At 37.8% G+C, this 21,829-nt stretch overlaps 1 protein-coding gene across 2 annotated transcripts; it reads right to left on the reverse strand.

Moving 5' to 3' along the window:
- Positions 1-1,546: 1,546 nt before the first annotated feature.
- On the reverse strand, positions 1,547-17,823 carry Pcmtd2 (protein-L-isoaspartate (D-aspartate) O-methyltransferase domain containing 2). Of its 2 annotated transcripts, none has more exons than XM_051184030.1 (6): positions 17,688-17,822; positions 12,552-12,882; positions 10,949-11,051; positions 9,575-9,746; positions 6,244-6,367; positions 1,547-4,134 (listed from the first exon to the last, which is right to left on the reverse strand). In XM_051184030.1, the coding sequence occupies exons 1-6, from the start codon at positions 17,775-17,777 to the stop codon at positions 3,761-3,763; spliced, it is 1,194 nt and encodes a 397-aa protein (XP_051039987.1). In that variant the 5' UTR covers positions 17,778-17,822; the 3' UTR covers positions 1,547-3,760. The 2 variants fall into 2 exon arrangements, with proteins under 2 accessions (XP_051039987.1, XP_051039994.1); XM_051184037.1 differs by having other exon boundaries at positions 3,871-4,153; positions 17,688-17,823.
- Positions 17,824-21,829: the final 4,006 nt, after the last annotated feature.

The raw sequence follows: 21,829 nt of genomic DNA on the forward strand, positions 1-21,829 counted from the left end.
TGCACACTGAATGCAGAGGCCAGACAAGAACTAGAGTAACAATCAGTTGTGAACTACCATGCAGGTGCTGGAAATGGAACACAGTTCCTCTAATTATAAAAGCAGATAGAGCTCTTATTTTATTACTTTTATTATTTATTATTTTAATAAAGATGGAATCCAAATGTTAAAAAATTGCATAGTTTAAAAAGGGTCTCTGTGCCTACTCCTAACATTATCCTCTGATTGCCTTCCATTTTCATGCATGTTGGAGCTAGGAAACAATGTTTCACCAGATATGACTGCATGTGTTCTCTCATCAGCCCAATGGTGAGCTTCAAGTCACATTCTCTAGGACACAACAAGAATGACCCTAAGATTCTTTGACAAGTTGGAAACTGACATGGGCATGGACTTCCATAAAGACTGAGTGAGGAGCTGTCATGAACCTGAAGTTCTGCCATCTAGCTTCCAACCTTAGTATAAAGAACTGACCTACAATACAGCCAGATGGTGGAGATTCAGACACAGTGATAACCTGGGCAGCATCAGGTGAAATATACCATGTAGATACTGGAGGCCAGTGCTCAGCATCTGCACAAGTATCCTGGTCATTTTGTGTGCCTACTTACATCCAAGTATTTGCAAGTGGAGCTTCCAGCTAAGGACTCTACTGATAAATGTAGAGACTGAGCCTGTTTCTTTGAGGGATTCCTGATAAGATGATGAATTTGGGGGCTCTGATGAAGTCTGCATGTGGAAAACTGTAGGCTATGATATGAGTTCATAGTGGGATGACTAGCTTGTTCCCAATAATAGCTTGGAAATCAAGTACTAGTTGTGGTTCAGTGAAGACAGAGTCCAAAACAAAAATAGACCCCCCTCCTTCTAGTGATACCACTTCCTGTTCTTTATGTTACTAGGAACTGAGACACTAGCAGCTCAATCAGACCCATCATCTCATGCAAAGATTCTTGATACACAATAGAAGTGTGAAAACAGGGTTGAGAAGAAATCTCTCTGGATCAGTAGACAGGATCAATAGACAGATCAGCCTGCTAAGATGCTTTAAAAGAATCACCACATGAGTGATAAGATTTTCTTTGAATCAAGTGAAAATAACAATTATCCACATAAAAAGACAAATTAATTGTTAAAACTATTATAAATATTATGAAGTCAGTGTCAATTTTCCCATCAGTCTGGAAATTTTAAAGGTTCTTAATATTGTTTCTTGTCAATTAAGTGAAAACAGCTCTTTCACAGATTTTTAGAATTATGTACTGTTTTGAAGGTAATCTGATGGGTGATGGATTTTGATGGCCAACTTGAGATAACATACTCTTGTACACAAGATTCTACCTTTGGGGTAGCACCTAATAAACTCACTTCTACATATGTTGGATATGCCAACACTAGAGTGTTTTCGGGAGTGAAATAATCACACAGCACAAAACAAAAACTGACAATTAAAAAGTATACAAACTGCAGGTTGAAATTTTAACAAGATGTAAATGTAATCAGGAGCCCATATTCATCAAAGAAGCAATGCTGAGAATAAAATATCTTAACTACTTTTTTATTGATTCATTTGAGTCCCCATGTGTTTCATCTCATCAAAAAAAAAAAAATCAGTATTTCTAATTTCTTGGATTTTCGACTTTAAGTTGCACATTGGCAAATCTATTTTTATGCATACCTTTGATTCTTACATTAAGACAGAAGTCACATGTTTTAAAATACCCACTCCTTAAAACATAAGCAATTTTCAGTATTGTTCACAATATAGATGCTGAAGACATTTGACTATATTAAGATTTACTAGTCTGAACACAGAATGTGGTACATTATACTGAATTCTGGAAGCAAAGTATGTTTACACACAAGAAAATTCCAATTTTCTCCTGTTTTTATAAAGACCAATCTATTTCTCACATGTTATAACTATATTTAACTGAATTATGGTTTAAAATCACAAAGTGATAACATATAAATACAAAATGCTAAGAAAAGTTTAACATATAAAGGAAAAAATATCTTATGCATTGTAATTTTAAAAAATCCAGCATAAAGGCGAATGTGGCTTTTCAAAAATGCAGCCTATGTTCAATCACAGGAAAAAAATTCAGTCAAGCCACCTAATATACAGACTTCACAAATTTATTTAAATTTATGTCCAAAATTTTCCAGGTAACATAAAAGTCTACCTAACAATTAGAGTTAACATCAACAAAGACCTGCAAACTACAAACATTTGCAAGTCAAATTAGAGCATGCATTTCTCTCTGAAAGAAAAGAAGCCTGACTTGGAGTTAAAAGGTAGGTAAAAACAACTATGAACTTTCTTTAAATAGCTTATATTTAAAGTAATGTAAGTGTACATTATATTTATAATGTAGGGTAATATATGGTTTGCCAGCTATACATGCAGACTATACTGTGTGGTAAAATGATTCAACTAATTTTAAAAAAGACAAAGAAAAAAGAAAAGATCCAAAATGTCCATTTAAACTAGAGAAGTCACAGATCAAGCCTCTCCCTGCAAGTCATGTGAGGCTAAGCAGAAAATAAATCATAAAATTTCAGTACTTAATCCTAAATTAACACTCTAATTTGAGTTTATTAACAATTTACACTATTCTTTTCTTTGGGTTAAAAAAAAAAAAATTAAGAGTCAGCTTTTGGAATCAGCAATGTAACTTCAAGTCCTGCCCTCTGACAGTCAGAAAGGTTGCTTTAAAAAAAAAAAAACAAACAAACAAACAAAAAAAAGCTGATAGTTCTGAACACCAATAGCCTGGAGATAATAAATTTCACAAGTCACTGAGTTAAACTGCTCTAATGCAATGGAGCTAGTAAAATACATACATCTGTTCTTAAGAAAATTTACAAAACTAACAATTTTTCTCCAGAATTATAAAAGATAAAAATCTATGAATTGGTACTCTAATATGATCACAGAAAGATAGCAAACCGAAGCCGAGAAGCATGGGCTGTCTGTAACACCCTGTAGTCTCTCCACCAGCTTTGAAAATTCCCATTTAAATACCTTAGAAACCTGTTCTAGTCGTTGCAATTCAGTGACTAGCTTATCACTCACACATTTTTTCTTAAGTAAGGAAAACTTATTTTCCTTTTAGAATGTTCTGCAAGAAATTACTTGTTCCTATAAAGTAACAGATAGGGGTCAACTGCTTAGAAGTCTTTGGAAACTCCAGAAAGACATCTGGCAGTTTTATATTTTATTCTCTCTCCTGCATCTCATTTTCTTTTCCTTTTAAAAATTACAGTTGCTATTTCACATAAGATTTGATTAACTGATTAAAATAAGAAAGGCTTTCCTACATTTCCCAACCTAGAAAATGACAAAAGTCAGATGAACCCAGTGCCAGCAATAGAATCATGACATAAAATTCAAACTGAGTAGTGGTTATGTCACACCCAAAGAAGATGTCACACCTTTAGAGAAAGTGCCCCTTGCTTCAACAGGATCCAATACAATTCAGTTCCAGCCTCAATGTATAAGTTTGCCTGCACAAGGAGCAGACATCATGCAGTTCCCAATGAGTTCAAATTAAAGTAGAGCCAGCAAGATGTGCACCCCACTCCACCCCCACCACTGAGGAAAATAATTCTATGAAGTTTCTTGTTAGATTGTGCTTAAATAAATCACACCATTGCATGAAAGTTTTAGAGAATAGTCAGGAACCAATACAGGGAAACGAGACGTGTACCTGGCCAGCAGTTTGCTCTGGGTATCCTGGTCCCACTCTCCCACTGCTCACTTTTCCCTGTAATACAGCAGGTAGTACTTCAGGGGGTCGGGCAACGGGAGGCGCAATACCCTCTGGCGAAGGAAGTTTACTGGTGGCTCAGGCTTGGCCTCCCGTAAGGTCCTCTCTGCCACTTCCCGCCGATCCTCCTCTGCATCCTCATAGCTGGTGTCATCAGAGGGGTTGGAAATTCGACTGGCAAAGACCTCTTTGTCCAAAAAGACAATGGTCTCCATTCGCCGGCGACGAAGTCGCCTTCTTTTAAACATAGGTGTGCTCTTGAGTCCCCCTCCTCTGGTGGCTTCCTGGTGCATAGCCCTCTTGATGCTGCCTCGGATAGCAAGCCGGGCCAGGTCCTGCAGGCTGCGCACGGCCAGTGGTGCTGTGGACAGGGGCAGAGCCTGTGGGCACGGGCAGGGCCAACCCCACACCTAACTTGCTGGAAGAACTTCACAGAAGGGGAGCATTCTAACAAAATATGGAACCAGTGGTCTACTCTGCACCACACGTGTTTCTCAAAGCATATCCACACACACTAATTCTTACCACTGAAAAGGAAAGAAATACTGTCTAGCCAATCAGTCGCGGCAGAATTTGAAACCTTAGGGTTTGTTTTTGAAGACTAGCTTATAACTCAATTTACTCTGCTCAATGAAATAACATTCATTCAACAATACAGTAATCTACATTCCTAAAATCCTTTTATCTATCTTAATAGTTTCCCAGTAATTTATAAATTAAATATTTTTCTGTTAAAGTAGTCAAGTGCAAATCTAAAACCATTTTAAGAAAAACAAAGCTTCCAAAGCACACCAAGGGAAAAAAACCTGGAAACCAAACACTCACAACTTTAAGCTAACAATAAGCAACATAGCAGTAATAAGGTTTTTTGTTTTTTGTTTTTTCTCAAAGTAAAAGGAATTAGAGACCATGGGTTTAAATACATTAAACAGAAAATCTAAATCCCTTTTCCCCTCCAGTACACATAACCTTCTCCAAACAAGAGGCCACCCTACAGAGAGGGCTATCATGTTATCTGCAGCTTTTGCTACCTAAATCATAACCCTGCCTAGAAATCACCAATATCCTCTGCCCTTTTGTAGACCAGGTTCTAACAACAAACAGTACCTCCTCCCTCTTTCAGAGGCACCAACCTTTCCCTCTTGTCCTCTGTCTATGAGAACATTGTACCCTACCCAGCCAATCAATCACTTTAGTAATGCTAACCAAATCACATGAATGTTTATTACTCAACATTCACAGTGAGCATCTCAGCAGGCAATACATACCCAGGCTTGAAAAGCCCTCATACAGAAACACTCATTTTTAGCCAGATCTTCAAAGTCTTCCAAATGCTCTCAGGGGTCCTTGTCTTCCCAACCCAGCCATTGTGCCAGAGAATAGTACACTTCCTTATTAGAGGCCATATGTGTTTACAGAACAAAATTTCAGAGCACCAGTCTGACAAATTCACCCTCCAAATGACTGGCATGCACAGCATCTTCAATAACACCTGAAGCTCTCCACAGCCATACAATGAATTAAAACCCAAACTACATATATTTTCCAACACACCCAACAATGACTATATCATGGTGTATGTTCTCTAACTTTCCCCTGGTTCTCCTAATATCTTTCTACTACTTCTCTCTTAAGAAATCTTGAGGATTTCTCACCCTCAAATCAAGCACAACATAACCTCATCTTCTACATACCTTGCCTAGTCCCTCTAAACTCCTTTGTATGTTTCACTGTTGTTACTGAATTTCATGACACATAAAGTAAGCCAATTGTTAAACGACTATCACAAATTGTAATGTTTTGTAAACAAAAAAAATTCACCAAAAATGTATTTGGTTTAAAACTATACATGATAATTCACAATCCTATTCTATTTTTCTCCCTCTCTTCACCCCCTTTTCCCCCTTCACATACACATTTTCCAAATGTTTTAAGTGATCAGAAAATATGATGAATGGCCTTACTTGGAAATCTTAAATCTTCATCAATTTGAAATGCTATTTCTGTGAGCTGTTTAAAATATAAAACATCAGGATAAACGTCACCCTACGTTAGCTCCATGCTTAGTCTGCATCTTGGAGATATAAACACAAAGGTTTAGAGGATGTGAAGCAACACAGCAAAACGGGCTCCTCACCCGTCTTGCTTAAAGCAGCATGAGACAGGTACTGTGAGGGAAAAGGACTGTGTATAGGTACTACTATACATCCCCAGTGGGCAAGGCAAACTGCCTGAGATTCCCACATGGCAAAATTAGCTCTTTTATGAATGTACTACTTTCAAAAGCATGATCAGCAACACTTTATAGATTTAAAAGAAGATTAAAATCATCTAAGATGGGCTAACTAGAGAAACTTCTTAAATGTCTAAAGTACCTTGTATAATTTGAGGGCTGCAATATCAAAGGTTTTCTTGTACATTTTGTTTCTTTTCTAATAGAGATAAGACATAGGTAGATGCTTATACTCACGTAGCTGGACAAGTCTGGGCTGTCCTGATTCCGAACGGCAGGGTTGGACCAGAGGGGCAAAGGAAACAGCCAGAATCTTTTTGGTTTCCCAAGCAGAAGGGCCTATGCGTGTTATCTTGGTCAACTATCTCAAAGACAAAACAAGAATATCCAAAGGATTTGGCTACTAGAAAACATATTTAAGTATAATTGTTTCAATATATGAAATCTAAATATGGAATAGCCTGTCTATATAACACCTAATGTGATATGACTTACAACAGAAATCTTCTTTTTCTTTTACATAATTTTTTAACAGGAATATTCTTATGCAAATGCTTAGCATGAACATACTCAAGCTCTTTAACCTACCTTCTGTTTACAAGAATGTGGCAATATATTATTTATGATTTATTAAAGCTTGCCTGAGGATCAGAAAGGAGGACAGGGCAAGATAGAAACTTGCATCTACACAATACAAATGATAAGCCAGTTAAAGGACTAGAAGAGGAAATAATGAGATAAGGAAGAAAAATTCTTACCAAATAACTTTCTTTAAACAGTGGTCAGGGATAAGGGTCTGTCTTAAGTAAAAATAACCAAAGATGCACAATAGCTACAATATTTCAACCATAAAGAACTCCAAGTTCTGTGAGCTGCTTTCAGGATTATAGCTACAATGGCATCCGAGGTGCAAGCCATCTGCACCTGTAACAGCAAGGGAGCAGGAGAGGCCCAAATAGCAGATACTACCATCATGCTGCTGTGACCTTCAACATAATTGTGTCATTCTGAATACCTAAGCAGTTGTCCTTATTCACACTAACAGCACTTCAGGGGTGCAGTGGAATACGCTACCAGATATACAGCAATGTAGATCATCAAAGAACTTTATATTAAAGGCTAGGCTCACAACCAAAAATATATGAACTTCATATTACAGGATTAGTACCAAAGAATCCAATTTAACAACAAAGCCTCTGTGTGTTCAATGTGACTAGAGCAGTCTGTAAATGGCCTAATAGGTCATAGAATTGATAAGATTATATGCTTATCTTTTCTAAAAATATCTAACCCAGAAAAATCCAAAACTAAGATTCTCTAAAAGGATTAAACAGCACAATTACTAGGAAAATATCTAAACATTAATCATATTCAGAGATAACAGAAAAAAAAACACTTTTACAGAAAATGTTGAAAATTAGTGTGTGTGTGTGTGTGTGTGTGTGTGTGTGTATGTATGTATGTATGTAAATGTCTATGCACAAGTGCCAGTGCTCTCAAGAATCCAGTACAGACCAGTAGAACCCCTAAAGTTGGAGTTACAGACCTTCGTGAGTTGTCTGAACTCAGTTCCTCTGTAAGGACAGAAATGTTCCTAACTGCTGAGCCATCTCTTCATCACCTAGAAACTTTTTTGTTTGGTTTGGTTTTTAATACAGAGTTTGTCTGTGCTGCCCTAACTGTCCTGGAAGTTGCTCTATAGACCAAGCTGGCCTTGAACTCAAGAGTTTCACCTGATAAAAGGTGTGCACCACCACCATCCAGCCACCTAGAAAATTGTTCTTTTTAAAGGATAGTTTCTAGCTAGACTGAACATCAAGCATTTAAATAAAATACTTAAGTGATATGTAAGACCGTAAATAAAACCATAAACCTATATTTCATAATTTAGATGAACAGATGAAAATAGTATGAGGATGCCTATTCTCTTCAAGTTAATCTAGAGCTAAAATGATCTCAATCAAAATTAGTGATAATAAAAAACAAAGCCTTATTAGTTACCTCCCTTTGAGAAAAAGCCCAATTACTTAGAAAATTAATAAGCAAACATTAATAACCAAAATTTATCCTGTATGTCTTACATAATGTATACTTTAGGGGGACCAAATCAGTAATAAGCAGTTTTCTCCTTATCAAAGCTAACCAGCAACTAAATACAGAAAAAATGAAGGAATTTAAATGTATTATTCTACAGTTCTTAATGAAACAATGGATCAGGCTACTATAATTCTACAAGGGTAAGTCAACAGAGAAGCTGCCTGTGCCTACATACTTAAGTAGAATATGTCCCCTAAATCCAAGATTTTTACATCCAAGCAACTGTATACCAAAAATATTCAGAAAGTAAATTGTGTACTACTGAACATGCATAGATTTTCTGCTTGTAATTACTCCCTAAAGAATCTGAGACATCTCCATATTTTGTCATCATGAATGGAAGAAAGTGGTCTTAGAATAAATCCTTTGTATCCTGAGAGCAAATGTCTATTTTTAATCATGGCTTATATTCTTGTGTTCTCCTCCATCAAAATATGACAAAGGTAAACTCTACCAAGCCTCTAGATCTGATTACCAATAGGTAGAAAACATAAAGGACAGAAGAACACACATCTATGGACTGAAAACCCAGGGTGTAAAAAAAACACTATGGGACCAATAACCTACTCTCCTGAAAAAATCAGTTGCAAAAAGAATATGAAAAAGAAAACTAACATATTACAAAATAAGAAGGTCTCGGAAAATAGCTCAGTTGGTAAAGTGCTTGCCATGCAAACAGGAGAACCAGAGTTCCAATCTCCAGCACTCAATTAAACATTAGGCAGAAGGTGTGGTTCACCTGTAATTCCAACACTAAGAAGTTTGGGGAACAATTCCCTGAGACAGGGAATCCCCAGAGAAAACTGGCTAGTTAGATTAGCCGGATTGGTGAGGTCTGGGTTCAAGTGAGAAATCCCATCTCAATACATACAGTAGAAAGCAATCAAAGAAGATACCAGATGTCAGTTCTCTGGCCTCCACATACACATGCATACATGCACACTGGCAGATATGTGCACCCACATACATGTGAATACCCATACATAAACACACATATCTAAGAAAGATATCAATCAAATGCAACTTTTAAATATCAAAATCGTGTAGATTCAAAATTAAATGACTTAAAATTACATTCATGAACTATTTTAAGTAAAGCACTGTGTGTAGACAAGCCAGTCTACACAAAAAAAATAATTTGAAAAGGGGGAAATGTGTAAAATACTTTCCATCAAAGTATTGAACAAGTAAGTATACACGACGACAACAACAACAAAGGGAGCTGGGATGAAGATGAAGAGAACGAAGGAAGAAGAAAGAGAAGGGGAAAATGGGGAGAAGGAAATAAAAAAGCAGAAAGAACAACAAGTATAAGAGAGAAAGGAGGTAAGGGATAGTTCACACATAGCACCTAGGATATGGAAGATATAGGCATATCCATACCTGTCCTCTGATAATAAAGCAGCAGAAACTACTGCAAACTGACTTTGAAGGAAAGTATACACAACCTCAGCTGTGTAGAGAACCTGACCTTCTCTTCCAAGGGCATGACAAGGATCCCTCCAACTTTGAGAAGATTCTTCATGTACTCTTCATGTTCTTTCTGCACACCAGCTCCGCAATACACACGATCATACTGACAACAATCTGGAGCAATCTCCAGGCAATTGCCAGTTACAAAGGAAGGTTCACAGAAGTCAAATCTGCAAGGAAAAAAGTTTTCTGTAACTATATGGATCATTGCAATTAAGTACATAAAACAAATTTATGCTTACCATAAGTTATGTTTTAATTGCAAAATCAAATTACAAGGTAACACGTCCCAGATCCAGAAAGTAGAAGTTATACTACTATATAAATAGAATCTTAGAAATTATACACAAAATAGAATGAAAGTGAATGTTCCAACATTATCCAAATATAAAGTAACACCAGCCATCATTTTTCACTGTTTTTACAATGGGCAGCACCACATTCAGTCGTTTGATAAGTAATTGGAGATTTTATTAGAGTTTGATTTATTTATTCAGGGTGTGTGAGTGTGTGCAGGAGGTTCTCAGCAGCATGAAGACTTCAGAGGACAACTTGCAGAAGTCAGTCCTCTTTTCACCAGGTGGCTCTCAGAGATCAAACTCAGATCATCAACCTGGGCAGCAAGTGCCTTAACCTACTCTGAGCCATCTTGCAGGTCCCAGCAGGAGGTTTTAAAAAGTACCTTCTCTTTTTGGACAGGCTGTCTCTACTATTTAGCCTAGAAATTAACATGTAGACCAACCTGCTCAAACTCACAAAGATCTGCCTCCGTCCACCACTACCGGCTTAAAAAAAAAAAAAAGAAAAGAAACAAACAAACCAAAAAAAAAAAAAAAAAAAAAAAAAACACTTTTTATTCCCTGAAATTTCCATTTTTTAAGAACTTTAGTGACATACATAAAAAATTTTATTGTGGAAACAATTAGGTTTTGAAAGTTTTCTATATGGAACATGAAAACTGAATAAAATAAAGTTTTTGCTTTCTTCTCTTACTATACTGATAAAAAATTAATACAAAGTATCATAAATTATAAAACAAAAAGCTGGCCAGGAGATGGTTGTCCATACCTTTAATCCCAGCACTCAGGAGACAGAGGCTTTCTGTAAATCATGGCCAGCCTGGTCTACATAGTGAATTCCAAGGCTATGTGAGGATCCCTTGTCTCGAAAAACCAAAAAATAAAATAAAAACCATAAAGCCCTTTAGATCAGAGAATATTAGAATAGTACAGTAACTAGAGTAGGCACAAATATAACCTGGGATCACTAACCATACTTTAACTATGTTTACTGGCAAATGTATATTAAACAGGACTTTTCTATCTATAACTAACACCCTTAGTTTGAACAAATGGGTAGCATCTGACCATACTTGTCAAAACTGTCACTTGTTCTGATGAAAACATCCAGCTTCTGCTTCGCATACTCAGTTACATCTGAATGAAGCTCCACCCCATGGTTCACACCAAAAGGACCTGAAAGGGTTGAACATAACAAAGCTCTTAGAACGATGAAAAGAACCATTGCTCATTTGTTTTCTGTACTTTACTAATTACAACACAGATAATTATGTAATGTATAATTATAGAAACTCATGAGGTTTTAAGTCTCAGCACATTTGTGGTTCCAAACCACTCAAGGGAGTTTTTCAATGTATAGTGTAGTTTCCATTCATTAACACAGTATTTGTTTTAATGCCTGGGCTTCTCAAACATTAAAAGAATAATTTGCAAATTGAGAAAAAAAAAGCAAGAGTAGTAGTTTGTACCAACAAATTTAAGAAGAAACCTATATTTACAAATAAAACTTGAATCCGGCTTTATTTATATTTCACAGCACTTTCATTACCACTATTGGCAGTATCGAGTACCACAGTGTCTCCAGGCTTACTTTTTTCATAGGCACTAAGGCACACGCATGAGTGTCCATGGCAGATCAACATCAGGTATCTTCCACTCCCTGAGTTACTGTTTGAGACAGTCCCACTCGGCTAAATTGGCTGGCCAAACAAGCCCCTAGAATCCTATCTCTGTGTTGCAATGCTGAGATTACAGATACACACTGCTGCACCTGGTTTTTTACATGTGTTCTGGGGATTTAAATGCAGGTGTTCATGTCCACTGAGCCATTTCCTCGATCCTCATGCTCTTTTCATTAGCATTCCTAATGTAGGTGGCTTTATCTATTTCCCCCAGCCAAAAACCACTACCTTAACCAAGGTAGAATTTTTCAGGTAAAATCAAGCAAGTCACAGAAATGGTAAGTGATCAGTGATCTGGGCCTATGTCCTTTCCTCAAAGATTGGAAACTATGTCTCAATCAAAAACAAATTGAGATTAAAAAAAAAATCATTTCAATTGAAAAGAAAACTAAGCAACATTTGAAAAGTCTTTGCCCCAATATACAATTTACACAAGTCAGCAATTCAATAGATCTTTGGCTGATAATCCTGATAATATCAGAAATGGCCATATTGATACATGCATTCTTGCAACTTGTAAAGAAAATAGCCTAAATGATTTCAAATATGATAGCGTAAGAAATCCCATTATCTCTGAAAATTCCTTAAAAATACATAAATTTATTACTTTCAGTGGCAAACAATAAAACAAAAACTGTTACAAAGAACTTCAACTATTGAAGGATTTTAATGAGTCAGTGGATAAAAAGAGCAAAAGAGTGATTAGATTAAATTAAGAAATTACATAAACACAAGATTTAAACACCTTTGCTGTTTTCCATCATTCACAGCAGTACAGGAAGAGGAGACAAAGAAAATGAACCTTATAGCTCTGGGCTATATCCACAGGTGGATATCATCCAGTCATCCACCATCTAGTAGCTAAGTTTCAGGCAACTGATAGGTGGTCCATGATCTCCACCAGGGGATACAACCAGCCTACTACATTTACTATCTAAACTGATACCACACTGTACTAAGGTGGAGGGGACTCAAGTTCTATATCCACACTCACCTAGAATGAGGCCCACCATGGAGCTGAGGTAGCCAGTACCACTGCCCAAGTTGAGAAATGAGAGCCCAGGCTGAAGATCCAGAGCCTCCATGACCTCTGAGTAGATGCACGGGGCTGAGAGATGAATGTTTCCATGCTTCCATGCCAAGTCTTTGTATGCATTTTCTTTAAATTCTTCAAGATAATAATCTGCTCGATCAATAGCTCGGAAAGCCTGCTCTACTAAGTCCGTCCGGATGTACTGGGCTTCCTTCAAATTATCAATGAGCTCATCGTTGTCCTCACCAGCACTCACAGCACCGCCCATGTTCAAGATTACAATCAAGCAAGACTACAATTAAAATTTTAAAAACTATTTACATTAGAGGCAAGAGCAAAATGATAAAATCTTTAAACAAATGCTATTCTAAATTCTGAATTCTGAATGTAATAAAGACAGGAGTATCTTTTGTCAATAATTACTTCACTCTCCAAAGATGCTGGTATTAAGAGCAGGGATTACAGGGCCAAAAGAATGGTTCAGTGGGTAAAGAATTTGCCACATAAAGCTGATAACCTGTAAAGAATTTGCCACATAAAGCCGATAACTTTAGTTCATTCCAAAGAACCTACATAAATATGAGAGGAAAGAAACCAACACCAATGTGTGTCCTCTGATCTCATCCATACACACTTATTTTTTATTTATAAAAAAAACCCTAGTTCCACTATAAATTTAAGCCAACAACAAATAATAAGCAATAAACAAATAACTGATTCAATTTTTAAATTTTTTAATTTATTATTTGGAGTATATACATATTGGCCCATGTGCGCCACAAAATACAAGTATAGGCCAGAGGGCAATTTGCAGGAGTGATCCCTAGGGATCGAACTCAGATATCTAGGCTGGATTTCAGGTACCTTTACCCGATAAGCCATCCTGAAATTCAAATTTAATGGCATCCCAATGCTGACTAGAGCACTACATCTCAACATACACACAAACTCACCCATAGCAAACAATCCATCCAACCTACTGATTTGTTACTCCGATGTTTAAATTTTAGGTTTAAATATTCACAAAATGTTCTTCCCAAATAGAACACATTGTGAAAAACACTTTAATGTAACAAAGGTAAAATCAGTTTCAAGACTAAAGTTTAGCAGTAGAAGTGGTCACTGCCAGCACTTGGTGCTCTGCTTCCACAGAGTCTCCCCTTGCTCGATAAGAATGTACTCTTAACCTTTCCCATAGTATCTTGGGGAAGGAAACATCCCCTTTAGGTCCAATTACTAAAACATAATACGCCCTGATCAGTTCACAGAGATTATTTTTTTCCCTGGAGGCCTTTTTCTTCCTAGAAAAAGAAAAATATCCTCCCAAGTTTTATACTGACCTCGGGTGAGTTTTCCAAACTAACAGCGTTCTTTCTTATAAGGTGGTGATGCTGATAAAAACTGCTGAAGACTATGGAACCATAGGAAGATTTGTAGACTTTCTAAATCAAAACAGCCTCCTGTTCAGGAGTTCAAGGTCATCTTCAGTAAATTCCAGGCCAACATGGACTTATAAGAACCTGTCTCAGCCAGACATTGGTGCTCCACACCTTTAGTCCCAGCACTTGGGAAGCAGAGGCATGCAGATCTCTGTGAGTTCCGGGCCAGCCTGGTCTACAGAGTGAGTTCCAGGATGGCCAGGGCTACACAGAGAAACCCTGTCTTTAAAAAGGAAAAAAAGAAAAAAGATTCTGTCTCGAACAATAACAATCAAACTGTTATGGTCCCTCTCCCCTCACAGTCTTCTCTCTCAAACACAGAAGAAAGTGTGTACAGGAGACAGTCCCTGTACACACCCATGTGTACAACTAGTAACAGCACTGCTGGAGAACTCAGCCTAGGAATAATAAACAAAAAACAAAAAAAAAAACAAAAACCTACCACTCTGGCATCTTACAACAGGTGGAAAACTATGTCTTGATACACATTTGTTTCTATTTTATAATGAAATATTCCATCTTCATAATCAAGACAAATATTTTTCAAATCGTGGTTCAATTATTAAAACTTCATCTACTTTTAAAGTAGATTCAGAGCCCTTGTCCACAGCAGGAACAAGTCCTTAGAGCTAATAAGGTTGGACTTAATCTTGGATAAGCCACTTAGTTCTACTGCTACACTATCTAACAGAGTCATCTTAAAATATGGGACACCAGGTGAAAACAAAAGTAATGTATTTATATGCTTACAGACATATTTAGGAAAGGACCTTAAAACACACACACATGTATCCTACTGTATCAAGAAAGTCATCCTCTTCATCCTTAATATATTCTGTCCTTCTACCACACTTCCACTATTTAAGTCTCCAGCAGGTTCCACAAACCATATTAGATATATTTAAATTAGTACTAGATATTTATCTTATTGAACTTTTTCTCACATGAAAGCTTATTCCATATTTAAAAAAATAGAATTTCAGTAAAAAAACAGCAGCCATTTTTCTAACAGTTACCACCCACCAGTCAGCACTACATTAAACATCTATAGGTAAGGTGAGCTGGTCTTAGTTACTGAACTGCTCACAGTCACAGACAGCAAGAGGAGCTGTGGTGAAATCCAGCATTGTCTAGCTAAAGACTTTTGTTTTGGCACATCAATGATACAGGTGTTAAGGACTCACAAGAGAACAACTTTCTCTGTTAAATTCTTGTTAATGTTTTCATAACCAAGTATAATGTGCACTATATTGGTAAGCTATTGTGTGCTGTTTAAGCTTGTTGAAAGTGGATGAGCAAGGACTCTCTTGTACCAACTCTAGCATCTCCAAATGTGTTCCAAAATACCTTTTCCTGAGGCCGGGTATGCACCTAGTTCTATGATTGGGGAAAGGAATAGCAAAACAGCCCAGGAGTAAAATACTGTGTCCTTGAGAATGACTAAAAGGTTAACCATTTCCTAGACTGTTGTTTATCAGATGGTATAAAAAGACCTCAGTAGGAACAGGAAGCCAGAAATTCAGGCATGGGACTCTCATCCATGGAGAGAAAGTTGGATTGGGAATGCCTCAACTTCTTCACTCAATTTCTACTAGATGACTTTAAGTATCCAATTTGATGATGCTATCTCCTCTTGCTATTCTTAAAAAAAAAAAAAAAAAAAAAAAAAAAAACTAGGAAGCCTCACCTGGGGCTCTCAATCAGAAATCCCAAATGGCTGCCTCAAATAGGACTTTTCCAGATGATTTCTGATGTTACCTTTTGTTTGTTCCCTCAAGGCTACTCCAGTCATCTCTCTTGGATGTGAGTACTAAATCTGATTGTGTTTTTGCTATCTACCTGCTACTTCTATCACTACTCACTAGTTCTTTTACTTTTGCTTATTAAATTCACTTATTCAAAACAGAAAACTGTCTGGAACTATTGTAGATCATGCGCCAGATCAGATAATTCTCTAGACTACGCAGAACACCAAGGTAGCCCTATCTGTTGCTATTGTTGTGGAGGAGCTAAACAGAGATAGAGTCTGATACTTAATATTAGCTTTGTCTGACAATCTAAAGTTGAAAAGCATCAATGCTTAAAGCTGACCTGGATATGATTAGTCACCATGTCTAAATAAATAAATAAATAAATAAATAAATAAATAAATAAAAGCCCTGTAGCACACTTTGAAACACCCTCACCAAACCAAATAGCATTGCTGCAAAAGAATGCAATACATTCTATTTTCAGGAGGCTTTCCTTCACCACACTACATACTTTACTACTTGCTGTAATGCTGATTACACTGTCTACTAAAAAGTGATTAACACAGGCCAACAGAACAAGAGGGCACAGGAAAACATTGAGTAGCAGTATCACAGGACTTAAAAATGGACACCAACAACACAACTGAAGCTGGACTAGTTCTGTTTCTGATCTATGCTGCATTTGGAAAAACAAGCAGGCCCACAGTCAAATCTAGATGTCACTTTTTTTCTTCTTTTCTTTTCTTTGTTTTATTTTTGTTTATTTTGGTTTTGAAGACATAGTTTCTCAGTGTAGCCTTGGCTGGAACTCGCTCTGTAGACCAGGCTGGTCTCTTTTGAACTCACAGAGATCCACCTGCCTCTGCCTCTCAAGCACTGGGATTAAAGATGAACGCCACCACCCGGCTAGATGTCGCTTCTTAAGGGGTTAACTTGCTGGGGAAATGGGTCCCAAACCATCATCCTGCCAACTGAGGGCCCTTACCTTGAAAAACCACAACTCTTGGAGGGCGTACATTAAGTGCATACCATTTGTAGTATATGCTGACTGGGGACAATTCCTACTGTTTTGTGCATAGAAAAAAGATTTGGAAATACCAGAGTTGAAGAAAAAAAAAAAAAAGATATTAAGAAACGCATTTCTTCTCACAGCTCTCCCAGCAAGGTCTCAGTGAGAGTGGAGAAAAGCCAGGTCCAGGGGAGAGGCCAAACCCCACCACCTCAGTGGATACACTTCAATTCCCTCTACATATAATCCAGTGCTGAGCCTCTTAAAGACCTCCTAGAAAGACAGCTTACCAAACACTGGAATGGAGCCCACTTTAGCCATGTCTTCGCTGACAAGAACAGAGACCAACAGTGCAAGCACAAGAGATCAGAGGGGCAGCTACTCAGATGACTGAGCTGGTGGCTGAGGCACAGGCCTAATAAAAAAAAAAAAAAACCAAACAAAGGAACCAGGCCCCTGCAAATTCTCTCCAGCTATTTTACACCTTTCCCCCAGCCAGGTCCATTCTCTTCTCCTTTGTAGGATACGCTCCTTCTTTCAAATAACCATCCAAGGTGGAATTTGTTTCAAACCTTGTCAGTGCCCGACTTGCCCTTGAGCTAATTGCAAACGTTTTATACTTAAACAGAAATAAGCTGTGGATCTAGAGCAAGCATATCCCAGAGTTAGCAACAGGCAGCCAGGAGGGAGTTGGAGGGAGGGGAGGGGGGGTACGCTAGAGGGGAGGTGCTGGAGGGAGATTTAGTGTGGAGGGTGCTGGGCAGGGAGATGGGGGGGGCGCAGGCGCTGGGGCTAGAAACTCTCAAAAGATGCTAAGAGACACAGACGCTAGAGGACCGGTAACCAGAGCTGGAGAACCGATACAGAGGAAAGGGCCGAGGGGCAGCAACAGCTCTACCTCGGCGCTTAGCAGCCTCGGGGTTAGACTCCGACAGCAGTTCTTTGGACGCTTCGGTCGCTTCGCACCGACCTCGGCCGCTGTAAACATCCGCTGCTACCTCTGCGCCTGCGCGCGCTACAGCGGAACTGAGCATGTGCAGTTGGAGGAGCTCTTAAAGGGGCTACAGAGCTGCCCGGAGAACATGTCTTTCTTGCACACCTTGGTTTGAATGTCTTAGTGGGTCCCTGCGTCAGTGGCCACTACATAGTCCATGGCCTAGTAATATGAGGGGATGCAGACGTGTTGGCGGGAGAAAAGTCTTTTTTTGTCTGCAGGGTTCAGAGGACTCACGGAACCTGGAGGGCCCTCTGCTTATGGCCACTCAAGGACACCACCCCCACAGCAGAAAAGACAGGGTTGGGTCCCCACCCCTGCAGGAGTTACAGCACAAATGACTGCCGGCCCTGGTGCTGCCAGACCACCGGGCCCAGGGAATGGCCATCTGCATACTTGCGCTTTGCAATGCTTGAGCAGTTCTGGCCACTTCAGAAAAACCTATAAAATAGACCACAATCTAAGTGACCTTTAAGGACTACCTGTTAAGATTGTTCTGAGTCTTGTCCTTCCAGTTTTGAGTGAGAAGCAGAAACTTGTTTTGTATCGTTGTGATTGCACACCTCCTCTACACAGCTTGGAGGGTACATGTTGAAGAAAGGACCATGAATTTCTGAGTCAGCATCTGTAAGAGACTCAGCCTGCCATGGATTGTGGTATGAATGAAAAATAAATGGTTATACTATTTTTTAAGGTTTGTGTAGGAAGGCAAAAGATCCAAAATAGATAACAGTAACGATGGAAAAGAAAAGTATAAACCAGACATATCTGGTTTCAGGACTTAATATTAAAACTACAGTAATCAAGTGTCATATGGGGACCGGGATAAATTAATAGTATCAAATACAGAGCCCAGGATAGACCCATACAAATACAGTAAACTCACCTTTGATAAAAGAATAAACAATTCAGTGGAGGAAAGATGGTCTTTTCAACAAAAGATGCTGGAATTACTACACATTTACATGTAAAACTAATAGAGACAGATCTCACCCAAGTTTGGCTCCTACCACCCAAGTCTACTTGTAACACCACCTCCACAGGAATCTGATGAATCTGGTTTCTGCAGTCAGGTGTGTACACACTCATACACACACACACTTAAAAGTAAAATAAATAATTTAAAACATGGCATCATTTCTCTGTAAAATATACTGTTAAGAGAACAAAAAGATAAGACACAGGCTGAAAAGCAATAGTCTCAAAATACATATCTGATAAAAGATGTTTAAAAATCATTAAAACTCAACAATAAGAAAACAGCACAAATAGAAATTGGAAAACTTATGAACATATGTCTCAGCAAAGAAAATATACAGATGGCAAGTGAGCATTATGAATACTCAACATCATGTGTCATCAGATAATTGCAGATTTATAAAACAGTGAGATATCAATACACACCTGTTATAATAGCTAAAATATGTAAAACTTGTAATTTATCAAATGCTGGTGAAGACAAAGAACAACAGCACATCTCCTTCATTGCTGCTGGTAATGAACAATAATAAAACTACTTTGCAAAATAGTTTGACAGTTCCTTGCTGAACTAAACAAAGTCTTATAAGATATGATGGCGTACAACTGTAATTCCAGCACTTAGTGGTAGAGGAAAGAGGATCAGGAGTTCAAGGTCATACTTTGGCTATGTAATAAGCTGAAGACTAGCCAGGGCTATATAAGACTATTCAAGGCTACATAAGACTGTTAAAAAAAAAAATCAGCATTTGAGTTCCTAGATATTTACCACTATACACAAAAACCAGCACATAGGTAGTATAACAGCAACCAAATTTTTTTATATTTGGTGTGTGTGTGAATGCATGCGTGTACGCATGTGTGTGTGTGTTGTTTGCATGTATATGTGATTGTGTGTGCACACGTATGTAAATAGGCACACATGAATATATGTCTACATACATGTAGATGCCAGAGATTCAACATCTAATGTCTTTATTTATTCCTCTCTGCGTTATTTTTTGAGACAAGTGTCTCCCACTAAACCTGGAGCATGACCCAGCAAGCTCCAGGGATCCTCCTGTCTAGCTGTGTACAAGCCCCAACTTTCCATGTGAATGCTGGGAAACCTAACCTGAGGTTCTCGTGGTTACATGGCAGGCACTTTACCAACCAAACTCTCTGTCCAACTTCCAAGTGCTTACTGTTAAATGAAAGAAACCCTATGGAAAAGCTATGACGTATTGTGTGGTCCCAATTATATGACACTGTGGAAAAGTAAAAATTGTAGAAACACTAAAAAGCTCAATGATTGCAAGGGACAGGGTAGAGCACAAAAGACTATTAGGACTGTGAATGATGCTGTATGATACTGTAATAGTAGTAATGTAGAAATACTGTAATATAGAAACATGTAATTAACATTGGTCAAAACCCAAGAGGTTACAGATGTAGCACAATGGTAGAAAAAAAAATGCTTACCTAATTTGATCAAGGCCCCAGCACCACAAAAATACATAATGTTCAGTCTCAAGAGTGAAACTTAAGGTAAACTACACACTTTAGTTCATAGTGACATATATTAATGTCCATTTTAGCAACATATACTAATGTAAGCTATTAAGATCAGAGAGTCTGTGCAGAAGGTGGGGATCCATGGAACTATTTTCTGTTGATATTATCTATAAACATAAAACTCTCAAATTTGATTTTTTAAATTACAAAATGTCCAGACATCTAAAAACTCCTAAGATATCAATATACACCTGTAATAATAGAAAACTCATAAAAAGGCTTCAGTAGCAGACCTATAAAATGTGAAATAAGAAAGGATTTATTTTTAGCCATGAAACTCAGTGATGCAGATGGAACTAAAGGTGTATACAAAAGAAGGACAGGTACAATAACTCAGGTTAAATGTGAGAGACAGTTCTGTAACGAGTACAGTTTTTTCTGCCTGCTGCTTGATCTTGTCCCGCCACCAAGCCAGCCCCAAATAACACACAGAGACTCTGTATTAGATATTATACTGTTGGCCAGTTACTAGTTTCTTATCGGCTAGCTCTGTCTTAATTAACCCATTTCTGCTGATCTATGTTTTTCTCTTACCGGGGAGCCAGCGGCATACTGCTTTCTTCAGACTCTCCATCTTGACTCCTTCCTACTTCCTATTTCCTCCTTGTCTCCTAGTCCCTCCTATCTTCCTTTCCTATTGGCCAACAGTGCTTTATTATTAACCAGTATGAGAAACATACAGAATGACCTCTCCCATCATCTCCTCTTTTCTGTCTAAATAAAAAGAAGGGTTTTAACCTTAACATAGCAAAATATATTATACAACAGTTATCAAGTAACAATCACAGTTAACAACATTTAGTCCATTAACATTTAGCAAGATTTGAAGAAAATATTTCATCATCTATTCTATCTTTGTGTGTTTAAAGTCTAAGTAACTTATCTTTAATCCTAACTAATGAAAACTATAACCATAACTATCTGTCTTCAACTCCTTCAAAGACCACAGAAGGATAATATATAAACTCTAGAAATGACAGAGACATCTTGCCTTTTCAGTCACCCGAAGTTCTTCTGTAATCTTCCATCTTCAGCCCATAGGCCATAGTGTGTCTGACAGACTCTCCAGTAAAGCAGGAAACTTTAAACTGTCTTCTTGTATTGGCAGTTTGTCAGTCACTTTTCTCCGTGCCCTGCATACTGTCTCGCAGACTCTTCCATGAAGCAGGATCTCTGTAGCAATGTCCATCTTGAATCAGGAGTCACTTTCCTGTGGGTCCTGCATGTCCAGTTTATACATCACAAAGTCAAACAGTCCAAACAAGAGCAGTATCTTGTCCAAATGGCTAGTCTTGCCATATTGGAAGTAAACTCCATAACGAGTTTCTTCAATGTCCATCTTCTTTTCTGGTGCAGGTGATATTGCCAAGAGCAATTATGTCTCACTGTCACGAAAACCCTAATCCATTTTAAATGCCATATTCTGTAGGTCTTTGAAAGGTTTGAAGAATGCCTATCTATCTCAAATATATCTCTGTATATCTAGAAAACTTAACTAACTTAACTATATCTGA

The sequence above is a fragment of the Phodopus roborovskii genome, unplaced genomic scaffold, assembly GCF_943737965.1.
Source record: "Phodopus roborovskii unplaced genomic scaffold, PHOROB, whole genome shotgun sequence".
NCBI classification, from domain to species: Eukaryota; Metazoa; Chordata; class Mammalia; order Rodentia; family Cricetidae; genus Phodopus; species Phodopus roborovskii.